The following is a 26,623-nucleotide window of genomic DNA, read 5'->3' on the forward strand; positions in this document are numbered from 1 at the left end:
GCACTTATACATGTAGGTTCATTGGTTTTCCACTGATGGCTAATAACATAGCATAACTATGAAGGCCTCATGATACATTTGTTGCAAATGTCATCAGATTTTAACCTTCACAAAGCAAATCAAAAAAAGCTTAGAAAGAACTTAAGATTTGCATTTCAAACAAGAAACTTAGCAACTAATATTTGTCTACTATTTGCGATGCACAACATGAAAACAATATGATTTACATTATCAAAATTTATAATACATACAGAAAATACATTTGATTTTTCATCCATGGTTTTTAGTCTAATTAATTAATTAATTAATTAATTAATTAGAGTACCTCTGTTATGAATTCAATTTAAATCTGATTTTTTAAGATATCAGGAATTGGCTAATACTAGATAAACAATATGCATTTTTATCAACATTAAACTAATCACGTCTGGACTACCTCAATGAGCCAAATGAATCATTATACATTAATCATTATATTGTTTCAGGGCACACATGTACAAAGTTTCATTACAATGTGCTGATCAATCCTAACTAAATTAGTGGAAAGCTGAAAAGTAAATTATTATGCAAATTATGTAATTATATAGCTCTATATAAACCTAAAATTAGATCATCACATTATGTTAGAATATATATGCAGTTGAAAATTGGTTAATTATGCAAATTCGGTAATTCATATGCACCGATTTTAACCCAAAACTAAACAGGTCTGTGCGTTGTCCTAGAACATCTATGTACCAGGATTCATTGAAATGGGATAATTAGCACTTGCGATATCAGTCTAAAAGCTGAAAATCAACTAATTATGCAAATTAGTTGATTAATATTCACACATTTTTACCCAAAATTAATCAGGTCTCTGCATTGTTCTAGAAAATATATGTACCAAGTTTCATTGAAAATAATGAAGTGATAGCACTTGAAATATCAAAAGCTAAAAATTAATTAATTATGCAAATTAGGTAATTAATATTTCACATATCTGTCTGTGCATCGCCTACGTATCTATGTAAGTTTCATTGAAATGTGATGATTAGTACCTGAGATATCAGTGGAAAAGACAAAAATTGAATAATCATTATGCAAATTAGGTTAATTATATGAATGGATTTTTACCCAAATCTCATTTAATTTGTATATTAGTCCAGGGCATCTATGTACAAAGTTTCATCAAAATCCAATGAGTGGTTGTTTAGATATTAGTGGAAAAGTCATGGAACAGCTCAAAATTAGCTAATGCCAATTAGGTAATTAATATGCATGGATTTCAACCAAAACCTAGTCAAGTCTGCGCATTAGCCAAAAGCATCTATACACCAAGTTCCATTAAAAACTAACGTATGGTTTCTTGAGATATCAGTGGAACTGACGAACACACACACATACACAAATACAGACAGGGTAACTGCAAAGACTCCCATTGTGTGCTTTGGGAGTCAAAAAGTAGCATACCTGACCAAACAATTGCATAGTTTTTATTGGTAAGATCAAAATGTACCCACAAACATTATCTCTATGATTTTAATTACCATGGTAACATTGTCAATTTTATGCTAACATATTGAAGTTTTTGTGAAAAAAAAATCTGAATTGTTATGAATTAAATTTAAACATACCCTCCTTCTTCCTCCAACAATGCCAGGAACTTAGGGACTCGGTACTGTCGTTCCGTTTGTCGTGCCATTTCTATCAAAACTAGTAACTTTTTTATACCAACCCATAACCTGTAAACAAATCAAAAATTAAGAAAAAGGTAACCTCCATTGAATGCTACAATGTACTGCATTCATATTGGTCCAAAAGAAGACATGATTAATTTTAATTAATTTTAATTATGATCACACACATTTGATCTCCCACAATGCATCTGAGAATCTCACCTTTTACCTCGTACTTTCTGTCCAATAATCTTGAATTCATTAGCATGAAAACACTCCAATGTCTGGAATAATAAAAACAGCCAGTATTATTATTTGTATGTATCAAATATCAAACACAACGTTGAGTCAAAGGTTACACAGCATATATGAATAATTCAAAGTTCTTCAACAATAAAAGCGTAAATGGTCAGTTACGCATAAAGATGGATTTCCATGCTGTCTGCTGGGACCATGGGAGGACAGTGTTGATTGGTCAGTTCAAAGAAAGAAGTTCACTGTTCATTGGTCAATTGGAAGAAAGAATCACTGTTCATTAGTCAGTTTGAAGACCGAGTCACTGTCATTGGTCAGTTTGAAGACCGAGTCACTGTCATTGGTCAGTTTGAAGACCGAGTCACTGTCATTGGTCAGTTTAAAAAAGTTTTTGATGATTGGCAGTTGATCAGTAGAAATGATGCATAGGAAACATTAAGTTGTTTGATTTGAAGAAGACATTGTATGTAGAAATTAATTTTGAAGAAGAAACTACACAAAACATGAGTGAACACAAAACATTGTACAATGTGATACGAAAAAACAACAACATACAAAGTGGAAGTGTACCTAAAAATGTTGCACTTTTGTTTATTTTGGGAAGGGTTGGGTTAATGATCCACAGACTTTTAGTACTGTCAAGAGAAAATAGACCTTTTACAAACACAATAACTACACTACTTTTGACTACATACCTCAAGAACTTCCATAAGATGGTCTCCGGTAGACAAATTAGACACATGCACTGTCGTATCAAATGATGTCAACATCTCCATCTCTTTAAGTACATCTTGTCGACTGGTCGTCCCGATAATTAATAATTTACGACCCTTGAAGATGGAACAAAATTTAATGTATTTATTTGTTACTGAGGTCAACATGCAAAAAACCCACTTACAGATCTGGAAGCCAGCATGTTCTTACAATTGATGACAAGAGAAAGGGCTGAGGAAGATTATCTGCAAGGCTTCTCAAATTCAAATTCACCTAGCACTTTAATAATAATAATAATATGAGGTTATTACTAGAATACCTCAAAGTATGCACGAGTGCAGACTTTGAAGTATTCTCATAATAACCTTATTATTATACATCTTTTCCTCCCAAGAATACATCATGGGAATGCTGAAATCCAAAAAGTTTAGAACAGAAACAGCGAACTTCTTTGTGTGGAGTCCGGTCAAACCCTGGTGGCAGCCATGTTTGTTATAATATTAGAGGATGCTTACGTGTGTAATCATTCCATATTTGGAATTCGCATTTCCTAATATGGTAGGATGGAAATACCCCAAAATTACGGCATGCTGTAACTGATGGCGTTACAGTGACAGATGTATAATAATAATGTTTTATTGCATCTTTAGAAATAACACTTCTATAATTTTTAATCTGAAAATCTGTTCTATTCTCTTACCTTTGGTGGTGGTTTCTTTAATAAAACTAATAAAGCTTGTAAAACAAGATTAGAGAACCTTGGTCCAATAGGAACATAATCTGAAGATGAAAGAAAGTTGACTGGTTATAGCAATAAGGAGGAGGGAAAGCATGCAGTTGAGATGTCATGAGAACAATAATGTGTTCTGATGAAAGTCATTTTTGCCAAAGAGAATTGGGAGCAATAATGACATGCTTTTAAGACCAAAAGGATTCCATCCACAAGAAAACTTAAAAAATTCATGGTGGTGTGGTTTTGAAAACATGCACTCAGATTGATAAAACATTCTCTGAAACAGAATTCAAACATTTCTCCATACCTGCAACAACAAAAATGTTTGAGGCAAGGGTTTTAAACAAAATTCATACATGACAAGTTTTTTAATCTTTGGGTGCCATTATTTTTTTCAGCAACATTTTGCCAGTTTTTATATATTTTTCTACATATTTTTTTATCATTCTGAACCAAATTTACATAATTTTCTATTGGCAGCAAGTCTTCATCAAAATATTGGATACAATATGAAAAAATTGTTCATGTTTAAAATTTGTGGATGACAAAAGTTGGTTCAAAAAGAAACCATACTTCAATATACTGAAACACAAACTGTTCTCTATTCATTATATATTGTACACTTCCACCATAATATTGTTGAACAAAAAAAAAAACAATCCCCAGAGTACATACCTAGTAGTCGTTCTATTTCATCAACAACAACACAACTTAACTGGGATTTGTATGCATCTTCAAATATCTATAAAAAATAATTACTCTGAAGTTAAAATGAGATAATCAAGAGAATATGCTGAATTGACCTTTTCACCTGCAGACTTACCCAAATTTGTCTGCATTTTTTTCTTATAATCTCTAATATTTTTGGAAATGAACGCTAATTTTGAAGCTAACAGTCACAATTTGAGCTAATTTTCAGTTTTTACTCAAAAAATTTCACTATTTTTGTCCCAATCTTCTGAAAGAAAGTGCAGACTATAAATGGGACAATTTTGTAAATTTGTGATGAAAAGAGGGAACTGGTGGTGAAAAAGTTAAGTCTGTACGACGATCATATCAAGCTACATGTGCAACGAAGGTCAATGCAATCTCATACTGTATTTCTGATAACTATTATTATGCTTCTTTTTTTTGTATGTTATAATAATTTTAATAAGAGATAACTGCCCAACATGGGAATAAAACTTTTGCATTCAGTAACAGGAATCTATTTATATTACTATTATTACTAGCTTCTCATTCAATGTTAACAAACGGGAGTTTGACATTGTGGACTGTGTTCAACATTGAGGACGTAATTTACCTCAAATAAAGAAAAATTTGAATGTTTGAAAAAATTAATATATGTTGTTATTTATCAACCTCTGATTGGTAATGATACCTTTCGTATTGCTTGACATTTAGCTCCTTCAGTATAACCAATCATGTCTTCAGGTGAACAAATTTTCACAAACGGAAATTCAGACTCCATTGCTAGTTTGGCTGCCAAAGCAGTTTTCCCGCTGGATGGAGGACCTTAAACAAACAAACAAAACGATGACTATTTAGTGATGTGGAAAGTAGATTGTTGCATTTTTTTTAAAAGCACTGATTCAGAAGATGTAATGTTTATTTTGTTTTTTAAAATTATTTAGTTACTGCAGCTACCGTACATGTCTGTTGAAAGACTTTTGTATAATTTATGTGAATGTGTGCAATTTTGTAGTTAAAATTACCATCAAACACTTGAATATGTTATATTCATCACTCCCAACAGTTTTCATCTACTTTTAACTTAAAGTGGGGGAGTCGTCACCTGCGCATGCGTCAGATGGCCATAGCGTGTCATTGTTACAAACAAGCATCTACCCATGAGCCTTTGTGTTTTTAGTATGTGTTGTTATCATCACTTGGAACACAATTCAAGCATAGGTGACAACCCTCTCACTTTAAAAGGTGGTAGCTGTTGTGAATATTGAATACATTAAATATGTTGTGCAAATAAACATTACATTTGACCTGCACTCATAGATGCTGCTATGGCATAATATCGAAAAAGTTTTCACTTGTAATAATCAGTGAAAATGTTACATTAAAAATGCGACAATGGAATTCGGTTACAATTATACCATACTATCAGTCATTTGTGATTTAACATATTTTTGTAGCAAGTTATCATCAATGATATTGAAAGCAAGAATATTTAAAGATGAGAGTCCAAAGATCGTTAAAGCATGAGAACAAACTAGAAAAACCATGATCAACTTTCTTTACTTACCTTCTAGTAACATACTAACTAAAGGCGTTCTTTCACTATTTCTCGCCTGCTCAATCTTCAATTCACCATCTTCAATGATTCGTCTGACAGGATCTCCCCAATTGATGATGTCATTCAATATGTAGTTTTCAAAATGTTCATTACTCACACCGAATGCCTGGATGAATCAAGATGGACAATTAGTACTTCAGATGCCATATATATCCCACAAATTTTTAGTGCATGTTTTTTTGTTTTTTTTCCATAATTTTTTATCATTTTTGAGTCAAATGGATATAATTTCACAATGGCTTGATCAATTTGGTTTTTAGATAATTATGCTGCTTTTTTTTTTCAATGAAAAGTTGTTAAGGTTGACTCCTTGTTTTGTTGAACTGTCAAATGTTACAAAATTTGTGATTTTTATGAAAAGAGTGACTTTCCCCCTTGGTTTAGTAAGAATATCAGCAGAATATCATGCAACTATGTTTTGATATTAATATCAAGTGCCTGTACTTTGATATTAATATCAGTGACTGGGATTTTATATAACCAGATATCAAGTGACTGCAATTTGATAGCAGCAGAATATCAAGTGACTGTGATACATGTATAATATCAGCAGAATATCAAGTGACTGTAATTTGATAGACTCACAGGTTTAATATCATACTCCAATGCATGAATGAAATCAGTTCTTGTGACCACCAAGTCATCAGCAGCAGTATCATCTACTTCAACTTTTGCTGTTGCCTACAAATTACAAATATTGTTATAACACATAATTATGACATTATTATGATATTATTATATCTCTTGTGACCATGACAACCAAACAGATTCATGCATCACAGGTTAACGTTTCGTAGAGATTTTGCATGAGTGTTAGTCATGCTTTCTAAGAATTTTACCAGCATGCATTGCCACACACTTGGCAACATTTGATCTGTCCTAGCAGAATTTTGTCTCTCTAAAGTATCTGAAAGTCATGGACTTTGCCATGAGACGGACTGCTATGTTTGATTTTGTACTGCATTTTGTGTGTATTTATTTATAAAACCATGAAGGTAAATAAGGTATACATAATAAAGCTCAATAAATTGCATTTACTGTTCTTAAACTCTTTCAACTTGTAGATTTGTGTGCATACATGCATTCAGCTCTACATGGGTGTTCTGGATTGAATGCCACACTTTCTGTTTTATGATATATTCAGAGATCTTCCAGTCACTAAAACTGTATGATCATCCACCTCTGTTGGGGTGGACATTTGTATAACGGCTTTCTCCATTCGGAACAAGGAAACAAGATAGCAACAAAATTTATTGAAATTATTAGTTTGTCATGCTTGCTTTTACTATTTGACTATTGTATTTATGAGAAAACTGTGATTTCATTTGATTTTCAGTCAAGCTTTGCCTTGCTTGTATATATGAGCTCCTTAGGTTACTTATAATTGTATGACCATTGTTGAAGCGAACATTTGTAAAATTTAACATATTTCGATGACAAAATGATTGGAGTGGTAGCATGGGCAGGAGTTCAAATATGAAAACTGGTCACACACTGGGACAACTATAGAGTATTCTATTATCATTGTACATACATTTTTATTATTAAAAACAAAACAAAAACACATTTTTTTATACTTTTTAGCAGTTGTAATTCAGATTCTAACATGACTACCGTATTTAGTTTTATAGACACCAACAAACTATTCAGTGACAAGCAGTGAAAGTTGGAAATAGGGCTCAAAACATAAAAGCTGGATTGAACTACTAAATTTTCTAGCAGACAACCAGTTTCTTAGAGTGGTGCATTTTTTGTTATAATTCCGATCCCTTGTGGGTAGGTAGTGGGATAATTTGTATGTACCTTAATCAGCCTATTCATTGCTGTAGACTGTGCTGCCCTCACTAAACCTTCTATCTCAGCACCACTGAAGTTCTTAGTCATTGCGGCTAACTCCTCAACATCAACGTTTTTAGCTAACTTTTTGTTAGCACGCATTTTACTGACATAAATCTCAAAAATCTGTTTTCTTCCTTCCTCATCGGGCAGACCTGGTAAGTACAAGAAAAGAAACACATGACATTATACATGTATTACTGTAAATGGAATACATAATACCGTGGCTGGAATTATTACACTTTTTGGGTGTTTTCTATGGATTTTATTTTCACTGATTTTTGATGAGTTTTGACGAAAAAAGGTATATTTGCTGGATTCTATTTTTCACTGAATAATTCCTTCAGCAAAAATAGTGAAAATTAATTCCAAACAAAAATAAATTATTTTACAGTAGTTTATAATTAGTTAAATATCCCGAAATGACAACAAAAAACGTTTGAACTATAGGAGTGTTTATGCGAGCAAAAGGTATCCATTTTCATTATAGCATTTCTGCGTGTTCGAATATGATGTAAATAACCTGAAACGCATCAATGTCAAAGAAGTAATTTACACTGTATAGAGTAAAATTTGAGCACTGAATGAGTGCTGATAAGTTTTAGAACAAGTGCCAATACACTTGTTCACAGAGCAAAAAATTCTATCGTTTTATTTTTGGTGTATACTAATCATACACCAAAACACAGACGTGATATTTTTTAATAAAATAATTAAAAACTACTTACCAATCTCCATCTGGACTTCTAACCTTCCGGGTCTCAATAAAGCGTCATCAATTAAATCACGTCGATTAGTCATACCTAGGATTAACCACGTATAAATTTAAATGTGTTTTTAGAGAAATTATATTTAAATAGAGAGTACAAATTGTGAAGTATCAAGAAGCAAAGTTACAAAAGGTGTGAAAATAATGTTATAACTAACTTTTGTATTCATTTTTTTTGTGCCCCCACCCCCAGTAGAAGTAATGGCTTCCCATTTACTCCAGAAATAAATCAAGTCAAAAATCTATACTGGCAAATTATACCTAGTGGTTAAAGGGGTGCAGAGGTCTGGCTTTTGTCACTCTGTACATGAAATTTGAGATCTATGAATGAATTCTGTCGATAAAAACAACTTGTATGTGCTGTGAAATGCCCTCAATATCAAGTATAAAACGGGCTGTGAAGCAGACGACAAACTTCCGCTTTACCTGGCATCATTTCGCCTCTAGAGGGCCAGTCAATGATGTCATCAGTGAACACTGATAATTGAACCCATTCATTCTAGTACGTCAATCTCATAGAAATGCTACTACCTTGCTAACTGACAACTTAAAAGTTGAAACATGGCGAGGTGTTGTGCGTATGAATGTCATAACGATTCATATTAAGTTTCTCGAAATCCCAAATGTAAAGCCAATATATAAGTTTGACAGTGATCAGCTGAATAATTGTGGAGTGCCCACAAGAAATGTTTGCGACGACTTTTTGCCACTACTATGACTTTTCCTTAAGTTTATTATGGGCAAGCCAATAAAACACAAATAACATATCAACTACTTACCAATTACTAAAATATTATTCAGCTGTTCAACTCCATCAATTTTTGAAAGTAACTGATTGACCACTGTATCATGAACACCAGTACTTCCAGACTGAAATAAGAATATGAAAGATATAAACACATTGCAGTTCATGAACGCTGTCCAAATATGGAATCAAGGTAAGGGCCTACTGAGATATGTGATGTAAATAGACAATTTTTGTTCACTGTGAGATCCTGTGTTATGCGTGAAATCCAATGAAAAAACTGTACAAACAAAGGTCATAGCATTGTAATGGCAGGAAATCATCATATGGGATTCATCAAACATGTATTTGGGTATTTCCAAGCTCAATAATATGAAGTTATTACGAAGATACCTCAAAGTATGCATGAAGACAGTACAGCAGGAATATCGACTGACGTGCAGCAGAGGTCAATGTGACGGTGTAATGCCTGAGTTTGAGGTATCTTCATAATAACCTTATTATTATACATCTTTTCCTTCCAAAGATGCATCATGGGAATGCCGAAATCCAAAATGTTTAGTGTTGTCTTTTTGTATTCACATAACATGTCTTGCATGTTTATTTGTGTTTTGATCAGCACAATAATTTAATTCTTTTCCGTTTATGTTATTAAACTTTTCTCTCATGTTATGGGTTTCCACTGCATGACAGGTACATAAAACTTATTCTGAATGTGATATCATATTTACATATCCTGATTTTATAAATTCAAGACATTTGTTGTAAAGTGGAAAGAATACTATTATTTGGAGAATGTGAAAGGAAAGATTTAATTACTTTAAAAAACAATATGCAAGATGTATTGCATTGCTAAATATTTTTAACAAAAATACAATATACCAAATTATAAATTTAAAGGGGTTTCATTTTTTGTAATAGATATTTTCTTTTTTAATAGTTTTTCATTAGTATTAGTTGTATCTGTAACAAGCATCTATCCATGAGCCTTTGTGTTTTTTGCGAGTGTTGTTATTGTCAGTTGGGACTCAATTCCCGCCTGTGCACAGGTGATGACCCTCCCGCTTTAAAAGGATCTACATGCGTTCGCACTTGTTTACATTTTATACTCTTGCGCGTACACAGTGACTGCTGGGTTGGCAAGACGATAATATAAAGACGCTGTTCACTACAGTTGTTATTCAATATACACATGTATATGCCTCAGTTAATAAAACAACTTACGGACAAGGTTGCGGTTGTAAGCAAGCGTTGATCAATGGGCGACATTAATCATCAAAGATTCCCATGCTTGCTGGCAAAAATTACTTTCTTTAGTTTTTTTACATATGTATATCATAAACAACAACATATTGTGTTTTCCGAAAATCATACAAGATTACAAACATCTTGAATATTTTTCATATTATTATTTAAAGTTGGTGCACGCATATACGAATCATACTGCTGGAAATTGTCTTATGTAAATTAATAAAGCGGGGGAGTTGTCACCTGCGCATGCGTCAGATGACCATAGCGTGTCATCGTTTATTAACAAGCGTCTACCCATAAGCTTTGCTTTGGACTCAATTCCTGTGTGTGCACAGATGCCGATCTTCTCGTGTTAAAAATCAAGATTATAAATAATAGTGAGATAGAAAGCTGATTACCATGCTTCCTCTTTGCTTACAGATTGCGTCTATTTCATCAAATATGATAATGTGCAGTCCACTGTTGTTTGCAAGCTAAAGATAAAGGTAAAAAAATACAATAAAAATATTTTAAAATTGAAACAGATTATTAGTTTGTAATTGAGACATTCTTTATAACATACTAATTAGTAACTGTGGTCAGCAAACTAGGGTGAAAGATAATTAATTGCTAATTAAGCAAAAGATTAAAAGTTAAGTTACAGAACAACTCAAAACTTTTATAGAAAACACTCAAAAGCAAATAGGCAAGTTTATTCACTAATTCGCTGACAACTATAGTGTAAGTATTAGCAGAGATGACATACAGTCTAACCAGTCAATTTAATAATCACTTCAATAACTGTGATATAACTTTAATAATTCAATTTTGAAGTGAAATATATAACTACTGAGTATGACATAATATAAATATACAGTTTTAGAAAACATTTGAGGTTAAGTGTTATTGCATTGTCCCTCCCAGCTACAATATAGATTAGTCCACAGTGTGTGTGACTACTTGGTAGGCCTACTGTGTTGTCAAATATAAAATTATCAGTGAATTAATGAAAAAGTTTGCTAACATGTTTCTTCTAAAACTTGCAGTATATCAAAGTACAAGTGATGCAATTAACTAAGACTTGCAGTATATCAAAGTACAAGTGATGCAATTAACTAAGACTTGCAGTATATCAAAGTACAAGTGATGCAATTAACTAAGACTTGCAGTATATCAAAGTACAAGTGATGCAATTAACTAAGACTTGCAGTATATCAAAGTACAAGTGATGCAATTAACTAAGACTTGCAGTATATCAAAGTACAAGTGATGCAATTAACTAAGACTTGCAGTATATCAAAGTACAAGTGATGCAATTAACTAAGACTTGCAGTATATCAAAGTACAAGTGATGCAATTAACTAAGACTTGCAGTATATCAAAGTACAAGTGATGCAATTAACTCACTCTTTTTTGTTCCTCTTCGGCAGCCGCGAACAATTTTCTGATATTTGCTTCAGACTCTCCTACATATTTATTGAGTATCTCGGGACCATTGACGATTTGCGGTTCTCTCGCATTTAACATTGTACCAATCTGTCTGGCCATCAACGTTTTACCCGTACCTATTCAATGATAACGGAGAGAGATAAATGCACAATGTACTAATAATAACAACCTACAAACCTTCCGACCATTATTTTTTTTCAATTTTTAACAAAATGAATCATTCCAGCTTAATTTTTTCATATTTTTCAGAGATTTATATCCAAGGGAAAATTGTGTCAATTTGGTCCAAAATTAACAGAGAAATTACAGAAAAATACATAAATATGTGCAAAAAATAGCAAAATTATAAATGACATAATAAAGATTTTCATGTGAACAATTTCAACTGAGATTAAAGCAGAGGGGTTGTCACCTGCGCATATACAGGAATTGAGAGTCAAGCAATGATAACAATGCACAATAAAAATGCAAAAGTAGATGTATGTAACAATGACATGCTATTGTCGTTTTCCACATGCATAGGTAACGACCCCCCCCCCCTCAATTATATTATAACAAATAAACCACCTTCATGATCCTATAGTTCACACATCCTGGTACTTTTGTTGGTATGACATCATCACAAACATACACAAATGGGGCATTTAATATCTTTGTTATTCCTAACAGAAACATTTTACTCAAGTATTTAAAACAACAAGTTATTGTGACATATACAATGACATAGACAATGACATAGTCCCCGTTGGAATTAGGGGAAATGTTATTCATGCCAATAATAAAGTAATATGGACCGAAAGCATAGTTAGTAATAGAGAGTGAATAATTGGCTGGTCTAGTACTGTAAAATACTTTTATATAAATTATTTTTTTCTTATATTTTACATTCAACTCGTCAAAAATTAGTGAAAATAAATTCCATACGAAACATCAAAGGTTCCAGGTTCATGTGCAATATTATTATATAGGTTGTATGGTCAAAAAGCATGACTGCAGGCAAAACAGATTGAATGAATGGGAACTAAATATTTGAATCAAGATAATTCTGTTGAAATATCAATAAAATAATTCAATTGTAATTCTTACAAAAGTACCAGGATGTGTGACCTTTAGAGGTCATAAAAGTGACCTATTAGCCTGTTCACAAACCGAACCATTTTTATAAACTATTTTATGCCATGACAACTATTTAATCACATTTTCCACTTTTTTTGGTTTTCAAATCAGTGAGTGACACAAACTTTCAATAAATATCAAAGAAAGCTTAGAAAGAACTCCCATGTGCTGAGAGTATTGGAGACACATTAAATATAATTCGAAATTACTTAGCTGAAAACTAATTATGCAAATCAGAAAATTAATATGACCAGATTTGAGTGTAAAACTAATGAGGTCTGCGCAATGTAACAGAAAATCTATGTCTCCAAGTTTAATTGAAATGTGATTAGAACCAAAAAATTATGAATTATTATGCTTATTAGGGAATTAATATGAACAGATTTTTACCCCAAACTAATTAGGTTTGTACATTGTCCTAGAGCATCTTTGTACTAAGTTTCATTGAAATGGAATAATTAGTACCGTGAAAACTCCAAAATTTCGACCCCTCTAAAAATTCGAACGCCTATTTATTTGCCGGGTTTCGGTGTTTTATTTACCTCCAAATTTTCGACTCCACTAAAAATTGCCGACTCATTCTTATTCGAAAATTGCGACCAGTTTTAGTTTTCCCCCAAACGAAAAAAAAACCGATGTGAGCGTTCAAACGGGACCTTCCTCAAAGGCATGAATCCGGGTTTCTGATTGACTGAGAGATTTTTATTTTATTGGTAACGAAAATATATTCTAAATAAACGAAATTTCAAATAAAAACGAACACAAAAATCTCGGCATGCTGCGTTTCTGAATTGTTGATTATTACTGTACTCAGTAGTGATTATAATAATGTACACAAAATAAATTTGTTGAATGGTTATGAAATACAAATAAAAGTCAACTTAGTTTCATCATGGAGCTAATTTTTTTAGCTCCATGGTTTCATCGTAAGCGAATGATTCCGGTCTCGTATAAACGTTTGATGCTGTAGGATATCCGCCATGTTCTCTTAGGTCAAATAGGTCAAATCGCTAATTAACCAATCAAAAAGCTGGATGATGCCAACGTGTTCAAATTACCATAGCTTATTTAAATATGTTAATGTTATTGAACGCAATGCGGAAGAGATTGATGTTGTAGTACGATATTTTGGCTTGGATTTTGATGCGAAAACGGCATGATTTTTTTTAAATAAAAAAATTAGTTGTTTTTAAAAAATAAACTGGTCATCTGAAGAATAATTTAACATTGTTCACAGTGATAACAGCTCATTCTCGAAAGGAAGCTTACCCGCTCACGCTAGTCACGATAAAAATCATACACGTGTACTCTTGAATAGACAGACGGCAATGACTACGGTAAAACTTAGACTCTATTTTAGCCGGCAGGATTGATTGAAATGTCCGAAAAATGACGCCAAAATACACCTTAAAAGTCCCATTTTATTTTCTTAAATCCCATTTTATTTTTTAATCCAAGGGCGAATTTACGGCAGAATTTGGTCCCTCAAATAAGGGACACGTGAGCTTTGATTCTAACCGGATACATTGCACTGGGTCGGGGAGATCGTTTGCTAAACTTCCATGTATCTTTTGTCCAATGGGTACCTGTACTTCGAACATTCGCAAGTTTTCCTAGGTAGTGCGAGACAGCTTTGTCTTTTGACCTGTTAGTTTTGTGCTGACCTCTTCTCCGCGTCTTGATGTTTTGTTTTGCTTGTCATAATACTCACTGATTGATGACTTTGTTTAGATTTTGAGTTACAACTCGGCCACGACCTTTGCTTTTACCGTGAAACATGAGGAAGTTTACGTCAATTGACGGACATTGCATTTTTTAAAAACTAATGAAGCACACTGTCTATCATCCCCATTTTTTTTTGCTGATTTCTATTCTGAAAAATTCGACCATCCGAAAATGCACCTTAATTTTGACTCTAAAAACACGTCACATTTCTAACACCAATTATTTAAAACCGGTCGAAATTTTGGAGTTTTTACGGTACTTTAGATATCAGTGTGAAAGCTTAAAATTGGTTAATTATGCAAATTAGGTAATTAATATGTACAGATTTTAACCCACAATTATTCAGGTCTGTCTATTCTCCTACAGCATCCATGTACATTCATTGATATGTGATGTATAGTACCTGAGATATCAGTGTGAAAGTTGGTTAATTATGCAAATTAGGTGATTAATATGCACAAATATTTACCGGAAACTAATTGGGTCTGCATAATTCTAGATTCATTGAAATGTGATGATTAGTACTTTAGATATCAGTAGAAAAGCTGAAAATTAATTATGCAAATTAGGTAATTAATATGCACAATTATTTACCCTAAAACTAATCAGGTCTCTGCATAGTCCTAAAGGATCTATGTACCAAGTTTCATTGAAATGCGATGATTAGTACTTGAGATACCCGTGCACAAATATTTATCGAAAACAATCAATCTCTGCATAGTCCTTGAGTATGTAAGTACCAAGTTTCATTGAAATGTAATGCTAACTACTTATATCAAATGCTGAAAATTAATTAATTATGCAAATTAGGTAATTAATATGTACTGATATTACCATAAAAACTATCAGGTCTGTGCAGTGCCGTATGACATCTATATACCAAGTTTCATTGAAATGTGATGATTAGTACTTGAGATATCAGTGGAAAAAACGAAAATTGACTAATCATTATGCAAATTAGGTAATTAGTATCCACGGATTATTACCAAAAACTAATCAAAACCTAGCATTAGTTCAGAGCATCTATGTACCAAGTTTCATCAAAATCCAATGAGTGGTTGTTTAGATATCAGTGGAACAGTCATGGAACCACTAAAAAATAGCTAATTATCATGCAAATTAGGTAATTAATATGCACGGATTTTTACCAAAAATTAATCAAATCTGCGCATATGTTCAGAGCATCTATGTACCAAGTTTCATCAAAATCCAATGAGTGGTTCTTTAGATATCAGTGTAACAGTCATAGAACAGCTAAAAATTAGCTAATTATCATGCAAATTAGGTAATTAACGAGCATGGATTTTTACCAAAACCTAATCAAATCTGCGCATTGGTCCAGAGCATCTATGCACCAAGTTTCATCAAAAACCGATGTATGGTTCTTGAGATAGCAGTGGAACAGTCGGACACACATACACACATACACACACACATACACACATACACACATACACACATACACACATACAGACACACTAACTGCAAAGACTCCCATTTTGTGCTTCGCACATGGGAGTCAAAAATTGAATCCAAGAGTTATACAATTTCTTGCCATGTGTTATAGAAAATATTCATCAGTAGCACAATCTCACAGAAGACTACTAACCTGGTGGGCCAAATAGTAAAATTCCTTTCACATGCTTTGCACCTGGAATAAAATATAACAAATTTATTATTTACTACTAACAGTAAAACAGTCCTTTATGAGACAGATGGTCTTTATATGAAGGTTTATTGAATTCATTTATGGATAAAAATATGACAAGAATGTTTCATTTAACCTATTCACCACCAATTCCCTCTTTTCATCACAAATTCATAAAATAGTCCTGTTTATAGTCTGCCCTTCCTTTCAGAAGATCGAGACAAAAATAGTCAAAAATTTTTGAGTGAAAACTGAAAATTTACTAAATTCTGTCTGTTGGTTTCAAAACTAGGGTTCATTTCTTGATTAATGCACTGCCTTCTGAAAGCCTCCATTCCTCAGTGTAAAGACTTTCATAAAATACTAAATAGGTATTCATCTTTATTTGGCTTTTATACACCAGGCTGTCTGTAAATGGTTTCATTGCGCAGGTGGTCATAATATACAAAATGTGTAAAGGTCACTATTGGCAGATGATATTTGTATACAAATGGTCATTATGGGCAGGTGGTCTTTATAATTATATAAAGGTTGTCACTATGGACAAGTGGTCTTAATATAAAGGTGGTCACTATGGGCAGGTGGTCTTTATATAAAGGTGGTCAGTATAAGCATGTTGTCTTTATATAAAGGTGGTCACTATGGGCAGGTGGTGGTCACTATGGGCAGGTGGTGGTCACTATGGGCAGGTGGTCATAATATAAAGGTGGTCACTATGGGCAGGTGGTCTTAATATAAAGGTGGTCACTATGGGCAGGTCGTCTTTATATACATTGTAAAGGTGGTCACTATAAGCATGTTGTCTTTATATAAAGGTGGTCACTATGGGCAGGTGGTGGTCACTATGGGCAGGTGGTCTTAATATAAAGGTGGTCACAATGGGCAGGTGGTCTTAATATAAAGGTGGTCACAATGGGCAGGTGGTCTTTATATGAAGGTGGTCACTATGGGCAGGTGGTCTTAATATAAAGGTGGTCACTATGGGCAGGTGGTCTTTATATAAAGGTGGTCACTATAAGCATGTTGTCTTTATATAAAGGTGGTCACTATGGGCAGGTGGTCTTTATATAAAGGTGGTCACTATAAGCATGTTGTCTTTATATAAAGGTGGTCACTATGGGCAGGTGGTTTTTATATAAAGGTGGTCACTATAAGCATGTTGTCTTTATATAAAGGTGGTCACTATGGGCAGGTGGTCTTTATATGAAGGTGGTCATGATAGGCAGGTTGTCTTTATATAAAGGTGGTCACTATGGGCAGATGGTCTTTATATAAGGGTGGTCACTATGGGCAGGTAGTCTTTATATAAAGGTGGTCACTATAAGCATGTTGTCTTTATATAAAGGTGGTCACTATGGGCAGGTGGTCTTTATATAAAGGTTGTCACTATGGGCAGTTGGTCTTTATATAAAGGTGGTCACTATGGGCAGGTGGTCTTAATATAAAGGTGTTCACTATGGGCAGTTGGTCTTTATATAAAGGTGGTCTCTGTGGGCAGTTGGTCTTTATATGAAGGTGGTCACTATGGACAGGTAGTCTTTATATAAAGGTGGTCACTATGGGCAGGTGGTCTTGATATAAAGGTGGTCACTATGGGCAGTTGGTCTTTATATAAAGGTGGTCACTATGGGCAGGTGGTCTTTATATAAAGGTGGTCACTATGGGCAGGTGGTCTTTATATAAAGGTGGTCACTATGGGCAGGTGGTCTTTATATAATGGTGGTCACTATGGGCAGGTGGTCACTATGGGCAGTTGGTCTTTATATAAAGGTGGTCACTATGGGCAGGTGGTCTTTATATAATGGTGGTGACTATGGGCAGGTGGTCTTAATATAAAGGTGGTCACTATGGGCAGTTGGTCTTTATATAAAGGTGGTCACTATAAGCATGTTGTCTTTATATAAAGGTGGTCACTATGGGCAGGTGGTCTTTATATGAAGGTGGTCACTATGGACAGGTAGTCTTCATATAAAGGTGGTCACTATGGGCAGGTGGTCTTTATATAAAGGTGGTCACTATGGGCAGTTGGTCTTTATATAAAGGTGGTCACTATGGGCAGGTGGTCTTTATATGAAGGTGGTCATTATGGGCAGGTGGTCTTTATATAAAGGTTGTCACTATGGGCAGGTGGTCTTTATATAAAGGTGGTCACTATGGGCAGGTGGTCTTTATATAATGGTGGTCAATATGTGCAGGTGGTCTTTATATAAAGGTGGTCACTATGGGCAGGTGGTCTTTATATAAAGGTGGTCACTATGGGCAGGTGGTCTTTATATAAAGGTTGTCACAATAGGAAGGTTTGATTGCTGTTCTACAGAAACACTATTCTATAGACAACAAAATGATATGAATCAAGACAGACAAGAAGTCATAGCAATTTGATCCGAATGAAACAAAAAAAATCCAATTGCCAAAAACGCAGACAACCATAAAGCTGTCTAAACATACACATGGTATTTGATTCATCCTTACCTAACTGTTCTACAAATTCTGAAGGAAACACTCGAGATGCAAACGCTCTTCTGAATATACCAGAGAATTCCTAAAAAATAAACATATCGTAATAATCACAACCTTGCCCCTGCATACATATGCTACAAGTCCCCTGCCATGCTAAATCATACTGAATCATACTGATTCATACTGAATTATACTGATTCATACTGATTCATACTGATTCACACAGATTCATACTGATTCATACTGAATCATACTGATTCATACTGATTGAGTAATATGAATGGAACAACTATGTAAGGTATATATTTTTCCAATTTTGTGCAGACACATATTAACCTAATAAGTCTTTCAGGTTTTGTAAAGTTTATGAGAATTTTCATCCAACAGAGTCCTGAAAAGAAATTTAGACGTACTTCGAAAATAAAGTATGCCACGCAAACTTACATAGCTTTGCGGTATTACAACAGTGGAAAGTTTGCTTGATTTGGTGATTAGACAAACCTTAACTTTTTCACCAACAGACTTTCTTTTTCTGCACGTTTTTCTTATATACTAGAGTCCTTCAATATTTCTGGAAATCAACTCTAATTTGGGAGCCAATTTTCATTTTTTTCTCAAAAAATTTGACTATTTTTGTCCCAATCTTCTGAAAGAAAATGCAGACTATAAACGAGACTATTTTGTAAACTTGCAATGAAAAGAGGGAACTGGTGGTGAAAAGGTTAACATCACAGGTCAGCTTTAGTGCTTCAAATTTATCCGGATTTGTTGCCATAGAGATTCCAATAATCAGTGGAGATGTTCTGCAAATAAATCTCACAAATATATTACAAAATTGGAATACAACTAAAAAAAGAGGAAAAAAACGGCTATAAGAGACACAATGGATATGTTTAACACAATTTTTCTTAATTTAACTGACCTTATCAAGACCACCAATTCCCATCTTTTGGAAATCCCAATCCGGATTAATAATTGACTGTCTAGTGGCTTTACTGTAAAATAAAGAAATTGTGCAAAAAATATTGCATATTCAGACCATCAAATATTACACATAATTGTGCATGAAATATTGCATATTCAGACCATCAAATATTACACATAATTGTGCATGAAATATTGCATATTCACACCATCAAATATTACACATAATTGTGCATGAAATATTGCATATTCACACCATCAAATATTACACATAATTGTGCATGAAATATTGCATATTCACACCATCAAATATTACACATAATTGTGCATGAAATATTGCATATTCACACCATCAAATATTACACATAATTGTGCATGAAATATTGCATATTCACACCATCTAATATTACACATAATTGTGCATGAAATATTGCATATTCACACCATCAAATATTACACATAATTGTGCATGAAATATTGCATATTCACACCATCAAATATTACACATAATTGTGCATGAAATATTGCATATTCACACCATCAAATATTACACATAAATTGTGCATGAAATATTGCATATTCACACCATCAAATATTACACATAATTGTGCATGAAATATTGCATATTCACACCATCAAATATTACACATAATTGTGCATGAAATATTGCATATTCACACCATCAAATATTACACATAATTGTGCATGAAATTTTGCATATTCACACCATCAAATATTACACATAATTGTGCATGAAATATTGCATATTCAGACCATCAAATATTACACATAAATTGTGCATGAAATATTGCATATTCAGACCATCAAATATTACACATAAATTGTGCATGAAATATTGCATATTCAGACCATCAAATATTACACATAAATTGTGCATGAAATATTGCATATTCAGACCATCAAATATTACACATAAATTGTGCATGAAATATTGCATATTCAGACCATCAAATATTACACATAAATTGTGCATGAAATATTGCATATTCAGACCATCAAATATTACACATAATAGTCCCAATACAGACATAATCTTGGAGTACATATTCAGCTTTGTTTACATACCCTTTAGCTTTTCCCACTAAGTTAAGGGGCGAATCTTCTGCTTTCTCAAATATAACCTGTGTATTCGGCATGGAAACGCCTACATTGATCTTTAAATAAAGAAAAATAAAATTGTGGACAATGTCAATGACAAAGAATTGTTTTACAAATCGCAGAAACTTTTTAATATTCGTAAAAAAAAAAGTTTGTTGTCGACTATTATAATAAACCATTGTTCGTATTTGGAACTGCTACAATTTATGACATTTTTTGCAAAAATATATTTTTAACGATCAGGTGGATAATAATTTTGGCAACAAATTAAATTATTTGTTTATTTTATCTCATATATCAGTTCATTATTAACAATTATATCGATTTGAAAATCTCTGATATTTTAAAATGTTGGTTAAAATAATATAAAGTTGCCATTTTAAATTTTCCCAACCTCAACTTCTCTTTTTGTTTTATTCATATCTACCGGTAGTGGTTATTTGTCACGAATTGTGGAACAATTACTAATGTTACTAATGTATGCCCTAAAATCATATAGTCATGACTCAAAAAATAACTATATTTCTTAATTGCATTCATTATGCAAATGAGATCATTTATGCAAATGAGATTAATTATGCAAATGAGATCCATTATGAAAATGAGCCAGAATGTTCTACGATTTATTGAAACAAACTTTGACCTCTGTTTTAGTTTTCGACCTTTAGAAGCTACGAAATGAATACATGGGATGAACAGTGATATTAAATTTATTATTAAATATTAAATTTATTAAACTTGTAGTAATTTTGTTCTTTGCCAAAAGCTTGGATGAAAATTACTACACTTAAATTGTTTGATAAATCTAATATTGTAAGATATCCTCTATGTACACAGACAATAATGTTAATACCTTGCGTGGTTTCCCAGCAGATTTCTGGCCTTTCAATGCACCAACATCAGCACCTTAAATGATAACAATGTGAGAATTCTCAATATTAATCAATTCCAACGTAATTAAAAATTTTTTTAACCATGACTATCAAGTATTTAGAATAATGTAAATATTTTACAGGATTTTTTTCTTTTCCATATAAAAAAATTCTGGGTTTTAATATTTTTATATTTGTTATTGTTTATAAACCATCAATATCATAGCAACAACACAAACGTGTAATAACCAGACTTGATTATGTAAATTAGGTAGCCTGAAAAAGTGAAAACATTGGGTAAATGTGCAAGAATGCAGAATCCTTCCAATGGGGGGGGGGGGCTCTATATTCCCTTGGAGATCTTCAATGTCAAATCTGGCAAATAGGGTGCCCTGTTATGTAAACAAACCATTTGAGTGTTTGTTAATAAGTTTGCATATATTGTTTGAAAAAAATGTGCAAAGAAAAATATAAAAGTAATTAAATAAATAAATGTTTTAAATAAAAGTACCGGTAACCCCCTAAACATTTAAAGCGGGAGGGTCGTCACCTGTGCATGCGTGGGAATTGAGTCCCAAGCAACAATAACACACACTAAAAACGCAAAGGCTCATGGGTAGACACTTGTTTGTAAACAATGACACGCTATGGCCATCTGACGCATGTACAGGTGACAACTCGCCCGCTTTAACGCTTTAAAAAAAAAAAAAATTAAGTTTCCTAAACATTGCCCTCTACAGTACAACCAGGACTCACCTTCAAGTTCTTTTACAACTAGACCAAGCAGTTTCTTTTCAGCAAAACTAAACACGAGCTAAAAAAAAAACAAAAACATATGGGGTTTTAGAAGAAACCAATTCAAAAAATATTTCAGCTTGTCTATAAATTAAATTGATGAATAACATTGAAATTCTTCTCATACTGCAATTCTGTAATAAATTATCTGTAATTTTTTTTTAACTTTCTCACCACCAATTTTTTCTTCATAAATTCACAAAATAGTCTCTTTTTTTTTAAGTCTGCACTTTCCTTCAGAAGATTGAGACAAAAATAGCCAAAATGTTTTGAGTAAAAACTGAAAATTGACTCAAATTTTGTCTGTTGGCTCCTAAACTAGAGTTCATTTCCAGAAATATTGAAGAATATAAGAAAAAAGTGCTGAATAATTTTGGCGAGAGAAGTCTGGTGGTGAAAGGGGTAATTTGCCAAGATTTTGTTCCTTAGGCAGGGCGCCACCTAGAGTTATTTTTTATAATGTGTTTTCTTGTATAGCGCCCCCAGCAGGCCTGTTTAACATCATTTTGCATTTTTCGTCCACACCACACTCTTTGTCAGTCACAGAAAACTTAAATTATTCTCCGATGTTTCAATGTCCAAAAGGACAGAAGTGCTAAATTTCACTCTGACATTCAGAAAGAAATAGTCTATTCAATTATCAACATTGCAAGTTGCTTGAGCAAATCACGTGTCACTCACGACGTCACACCAGCTACTTGCCAATTCTTTCTCAGAATAAAGTAGCTGGAAAGTGGAATTGTCTGATTCAGACAAAGATCGACATCGTATGCTATTATTCAAACTGCTGGGTTTGAAATAACTTCACATAATTGAACACAGAGTAGAGTACTGTGGAACTACATTAAAACATGACAAAACAAGCCAAATTTTGCTATCGATCACAACATTTTTTTTTTCAAAATTTTTATCAAGACCACAACTACTGTAAAACCATTTAATTTCACTATGTAATTTAGCTGATTTCACTAAAACAGCAAAATTAAAACCCAGTGAATAATAAATGCATTTACAATAATAATAACTTTATTACACAACTGCACCATAAGTGGGTGCTGTATGGTAAGGATACAGATCAGAAAAAAAGTTTCAAAATTACAAACATAACAAACAAAGGGATATATATAAAATATAGATTCACAATTAGGTTTTATAAATTGTGTTTTTTAAGTATTTTGCAAGTGCATTATTACTATTTAATATGCAAGTGAATATTAAATTTCGGTTAGCTGTATTACACATTTTTAATTTACAGTCTTCTAAGAGGGTATTTTCTTTCTTGAGTGAAGAAGCAACAGTCAGGGATGAAATGTTCTTCATTTTCTTCAGCTTTACAGTATTTACTAGTCTGTTAGAGCGCCCTCACTATGATAATGTAAAGATTAATTCCCATGATGGGAAGTGATGATTCTCCAATTTTGTATCATTATAACTCGATCATTTTTAATAGAAAGATGAACTTTACCTGTTGTCCGACTGTGAATGCTTGCCCGGGGAACTGCATCACAAATTCTGCTGCCATTTTATCGGTATCATATGGATCTGTTGTTGTGCTGAAAATACAAAAAGAATTCATAAAATTGTTTTCTAAAATGGAGGACTGAATATCATGCACATTTCTTGTACAGAGTGATTGAAACCCACACAAAAACTAAGATAATGTTTCTTCGTGCTGAAAATTCTTTTTTCTCCCATCATTTTACTTCCACGGCTTATCCATCCATAATACAGTGAAATACTTTATTTTAGCCAGAATTACTTTTTGCTGAAAAAGCTTTTTGGGTGTTTTGTATGGAATTCATTTTCACTGATTTTTGACGAGTTGAATGTGAGACATATTCCCTGGATTTTATTTTCACTGAAGCATCCCTTCAGCGAAAATAACAAAAATAAATTTCAAGCGAAAATAAAGTATTCTACAGTATTAAATCGTATGATCATTGATCTCTCTATGACCAAAATAACTTTTAAAATATAGAACAAATTTCAAAGAAACTTTGAATAACCAGGCTAGTTATAGTGAAGCTGCCATGGCAACTTATTTTTATGACAAAACTGACATACAGCCATATATAATATTTTTTTAGATGACCTTACAAGGTCATGTATTGGAACTTACTTATTTTTCTGTAAAAAATCTGCTTCCAATGTAATACATTCTAAATATTGAGTATTGGGGTCAAATCTGTAAGGTGTCACTGCAAGAAATACACACAGTAGTGTTACAAACACATAATATATCTCATAATTCAGCCTGATATGAAATATTCATTTTATAATAAACTAACAGAATACAATTTATAACATCTTGAGCTTCACACTTACTTTTGTAACAAAAATGATACGAATAAATAAATAACCTGTTATAACCCCACCATACACTACAAACTGGGTCACAGGCATGTTTAGTAAAGTAACGACCCATGAACTCAAAACTCAGCATCTATTTTGGTATGAAGATTATATTAAAACAAACTCACCTTCTATGTCTTGGTTCAAGGATAACACTGCCCATTTTCTCTGAATAAAAAAATAAGAAATATTATCGTAATAAATTCACTTATGTTCTGTATTCCTTCTAATTATCGGAGTGCAAGGAAACATCTTTGCAGGGTTGTGTTGATTTCTACAATCCAGTGAAAGATGGCCGATGGAGAGCCATTTCAGTTTTTAAACTCATTCATAATAAAACAAATGATCATGAAGCTTTTATTTTTCATATGATATGTCAGTTTTTTAGCGATATATAAAAAATATATAAAAAATATATAAAAATATATAGAAATATAAAAATAAAATTGCATTTAATGTATACTAGATTATTAAAATATAACTTATTTTGACTTTATAAACACCTCTTTCATTTATGTAAAGTACATGTGACACTGATGACTTGTTTATTTTGTAGTTCAGTTTCTATATGCTTCTCTATACACAGTATTGGTATACTTACTTGCGGTAAACTGAACCCCATAGTGCCGGGGTGCATACTATGATGAGCACGTAGAGTGAACACATATTTATGATGCGGACTTGTACGTACTTCAACATGTCTAGAAACAAACAAGTAAAAATAATTAAAGCTCTGTGTGAAAAACCATGAGCAAGGAAATAGTACAAGGTTATCACTAGATAGCACAACGTATACATGAACAAAGTACAGCAATTGTTTCACAGACACATAGCTGAGGGTGATGAAATCCAGTGCTGCCTGTGTATATCCTTTGCTGTGTTCTCATAAGAACCTTATTATTTTGTAAATGATACATACATGTACATATGTATGTCAAAAGTTCTAAGTTGCTTTATGAAGGATTCAAACCCACAACCTATATTACCGGTATATACCCCGGTACATCTTTTTCTCCACATGCAGTAATAATTTCACTTTTTCACCACCAGACTATCTAGCTCAAATTTTCCTGCACTTTTTTTCTGATATTCTTTAATATTTCTGGAAAAGAACACTAATTTTGGAGCCAACAGGCAAAATTTGAGTCAATTTTCTGTTTTTGCCCAAAAAATTGGGTTATTTTTGCCCCAATCTTCTGAAGTGCAGACTATAAACGGGACTACGGTATTTTGTGAATTTGTGATGAAAATGGGGAACTGGTAGTGAAAAGGTTAACCTTTATTTATAATGATGATAAAGGAAAAAAGAGAATACAAATCAAGTATACAAATCTTGTAAAACCTAAAAACATACAAATAGTAACATTAAAACAAGATCAACTGGATTTTATGAAATGAAGTATAGATGTTTTTGTCAAAGACAGATGTTTTAATACGTCATACAAAAGACTCCAGTGAAAAGTAGCAGTAATATTGATTATTATTCACAGGGCAGTCACCTCTGAATAAAAGAAAGCTACATGTATAAATCATTAACGCTTTGGGCATCATCTTTTTTTTCATCAAATTGTCGGTGTACCATTTTTTGGATATTTAATATTTTATACTTTTGTTGTTAATTTTGGACCAAAAATTCATAACTTGTTATTGGTGACACTGCTTAATTAATATTTTTGAAAAAAAAAGGAGAAGTTAAACCAAATCTATTTTCTGGGCAGAACAGCAAATTGGGGAACTACATGTATCAGAACACAAGGAAGAAGTCTATGACAACAATACTGTGAGTTAATCATATAAAAAATACAATGACAGATTGCGTGAGTGCTTCTTTTGTTTCATGACAAGTGCTATTTTTAAGAGCTTTCAAAGCCATATTTTTTGTGGCTGAATTTTGTATGCAACATTGTGCATAATT

The 26,623-nt window shown here is 32.8% G+C and overlaps 1 protein-coding gene across 2 annotated transcripts in view; it reads right to left on the minus strand.

Moving 5' to 3' along the window:
- Window positions 1-26,623, minus strand: part of LOC100378822 (vesicle-fusing ATPase-like) — a 42,477-nt gene that overhangs the window by 4,110 nt on the left and 11,744 nt on the right. For both annotated transcript variants that reach the window (XM_085496077.1, XM_085496076.1), the window contains exons 3-25: window positions 25,310-25,409; window positions 24,837-24,876; window positions 24,476-24,554; window positions 23,822-23,909; window positions 22,318-22,375; window positions 21,543-21,595; window positions 20,657-20,745; window positions 19,569-19,641; window positions 18,659-18,728; window positions 16,148-16,189; window positions 11,656-11,813; window positions 10,668-10,742; window positions 9,053-9,143; window positions 8,233-8,307; window positions 7,472-7,659; window positions 6,254-6,349; window positions 5,618-5,774; window positions 4,742-4,875; window positions 4,036-4,102; window positions 3,328-3,407; window positions 2,609-2,743; window positions 1,881-1,942; window positions 1,617-1,724 (exon numbers count right to left, since the gene is read on the minus strand). In XM_085496077.1, coding sequence (XP_085352203.1) covers window positions 1,617-1,724; window positions 1,881-1,942; window positions 2,609-2,743; window positions 3,328-3,407; window positions 4,036-4,102; window positions 4,742-4,875; window positions 5,618-5,774; window positions 6,254-6,349; window positions 7,472-7,659; window positions 8,233-8,307; window positions 9,053-9,143; window positions 10,668-10,742; window positions 11,656-11,813; window positions 16,148-16,189; window positions 18,659-18,728; window positions 19,569-19,641; window positions 20,657-20,745; window positions 21,543-21,595; window positions 22,318-22,375; window positions 23,822-23,909; window positions 24,476-24,554; window positions 24,837-24,876; window positions 25,310-25,409 — 2,118 coding nt within the window. The remainder of the gene's footprint in view (window positions 1-1,616; window positions 1,725-1,880; window positions 1,943-2,608; window positions 2,744-3,327; window positions 3,408-4,035; window positions 4,103-4,741; window positions 4,876-5,617; window positions 5,775-6,253; window positions 6,350-7,471; window positions 7,660-8,232; window positions 8,308-9,052; window positions 9,144-10,667; window positions 10,743-11,655; window positions 11,814-16,147; window positions 16,190-18,658; window positions 18,729-19,568; window positions 19,642-20,656; window positions 20,746-21,542; window positions 21,596-22,317; window positions 22,376-23,821; window positions 23,910-24,475; window positions 24,555-24,836; window positions 24,877-25,309; window positions 25,410-26,623) is intronic.

The sequence above is a fragment of the Saccoglossus kowalevskii genome, chromosome 22, assembly GCF_978046115.1.
Source record: "Saccoglossus kowalevskii chromosome 22, keSacKowa6.1, whole genome shotgun sequence".
Lineage (NCBI taxonomy): Eukaryota > Metazoa > Hemichordata > Enteropneusta > Harrimaniidae > Saccoglossus > Saccoglossus kowalevskii.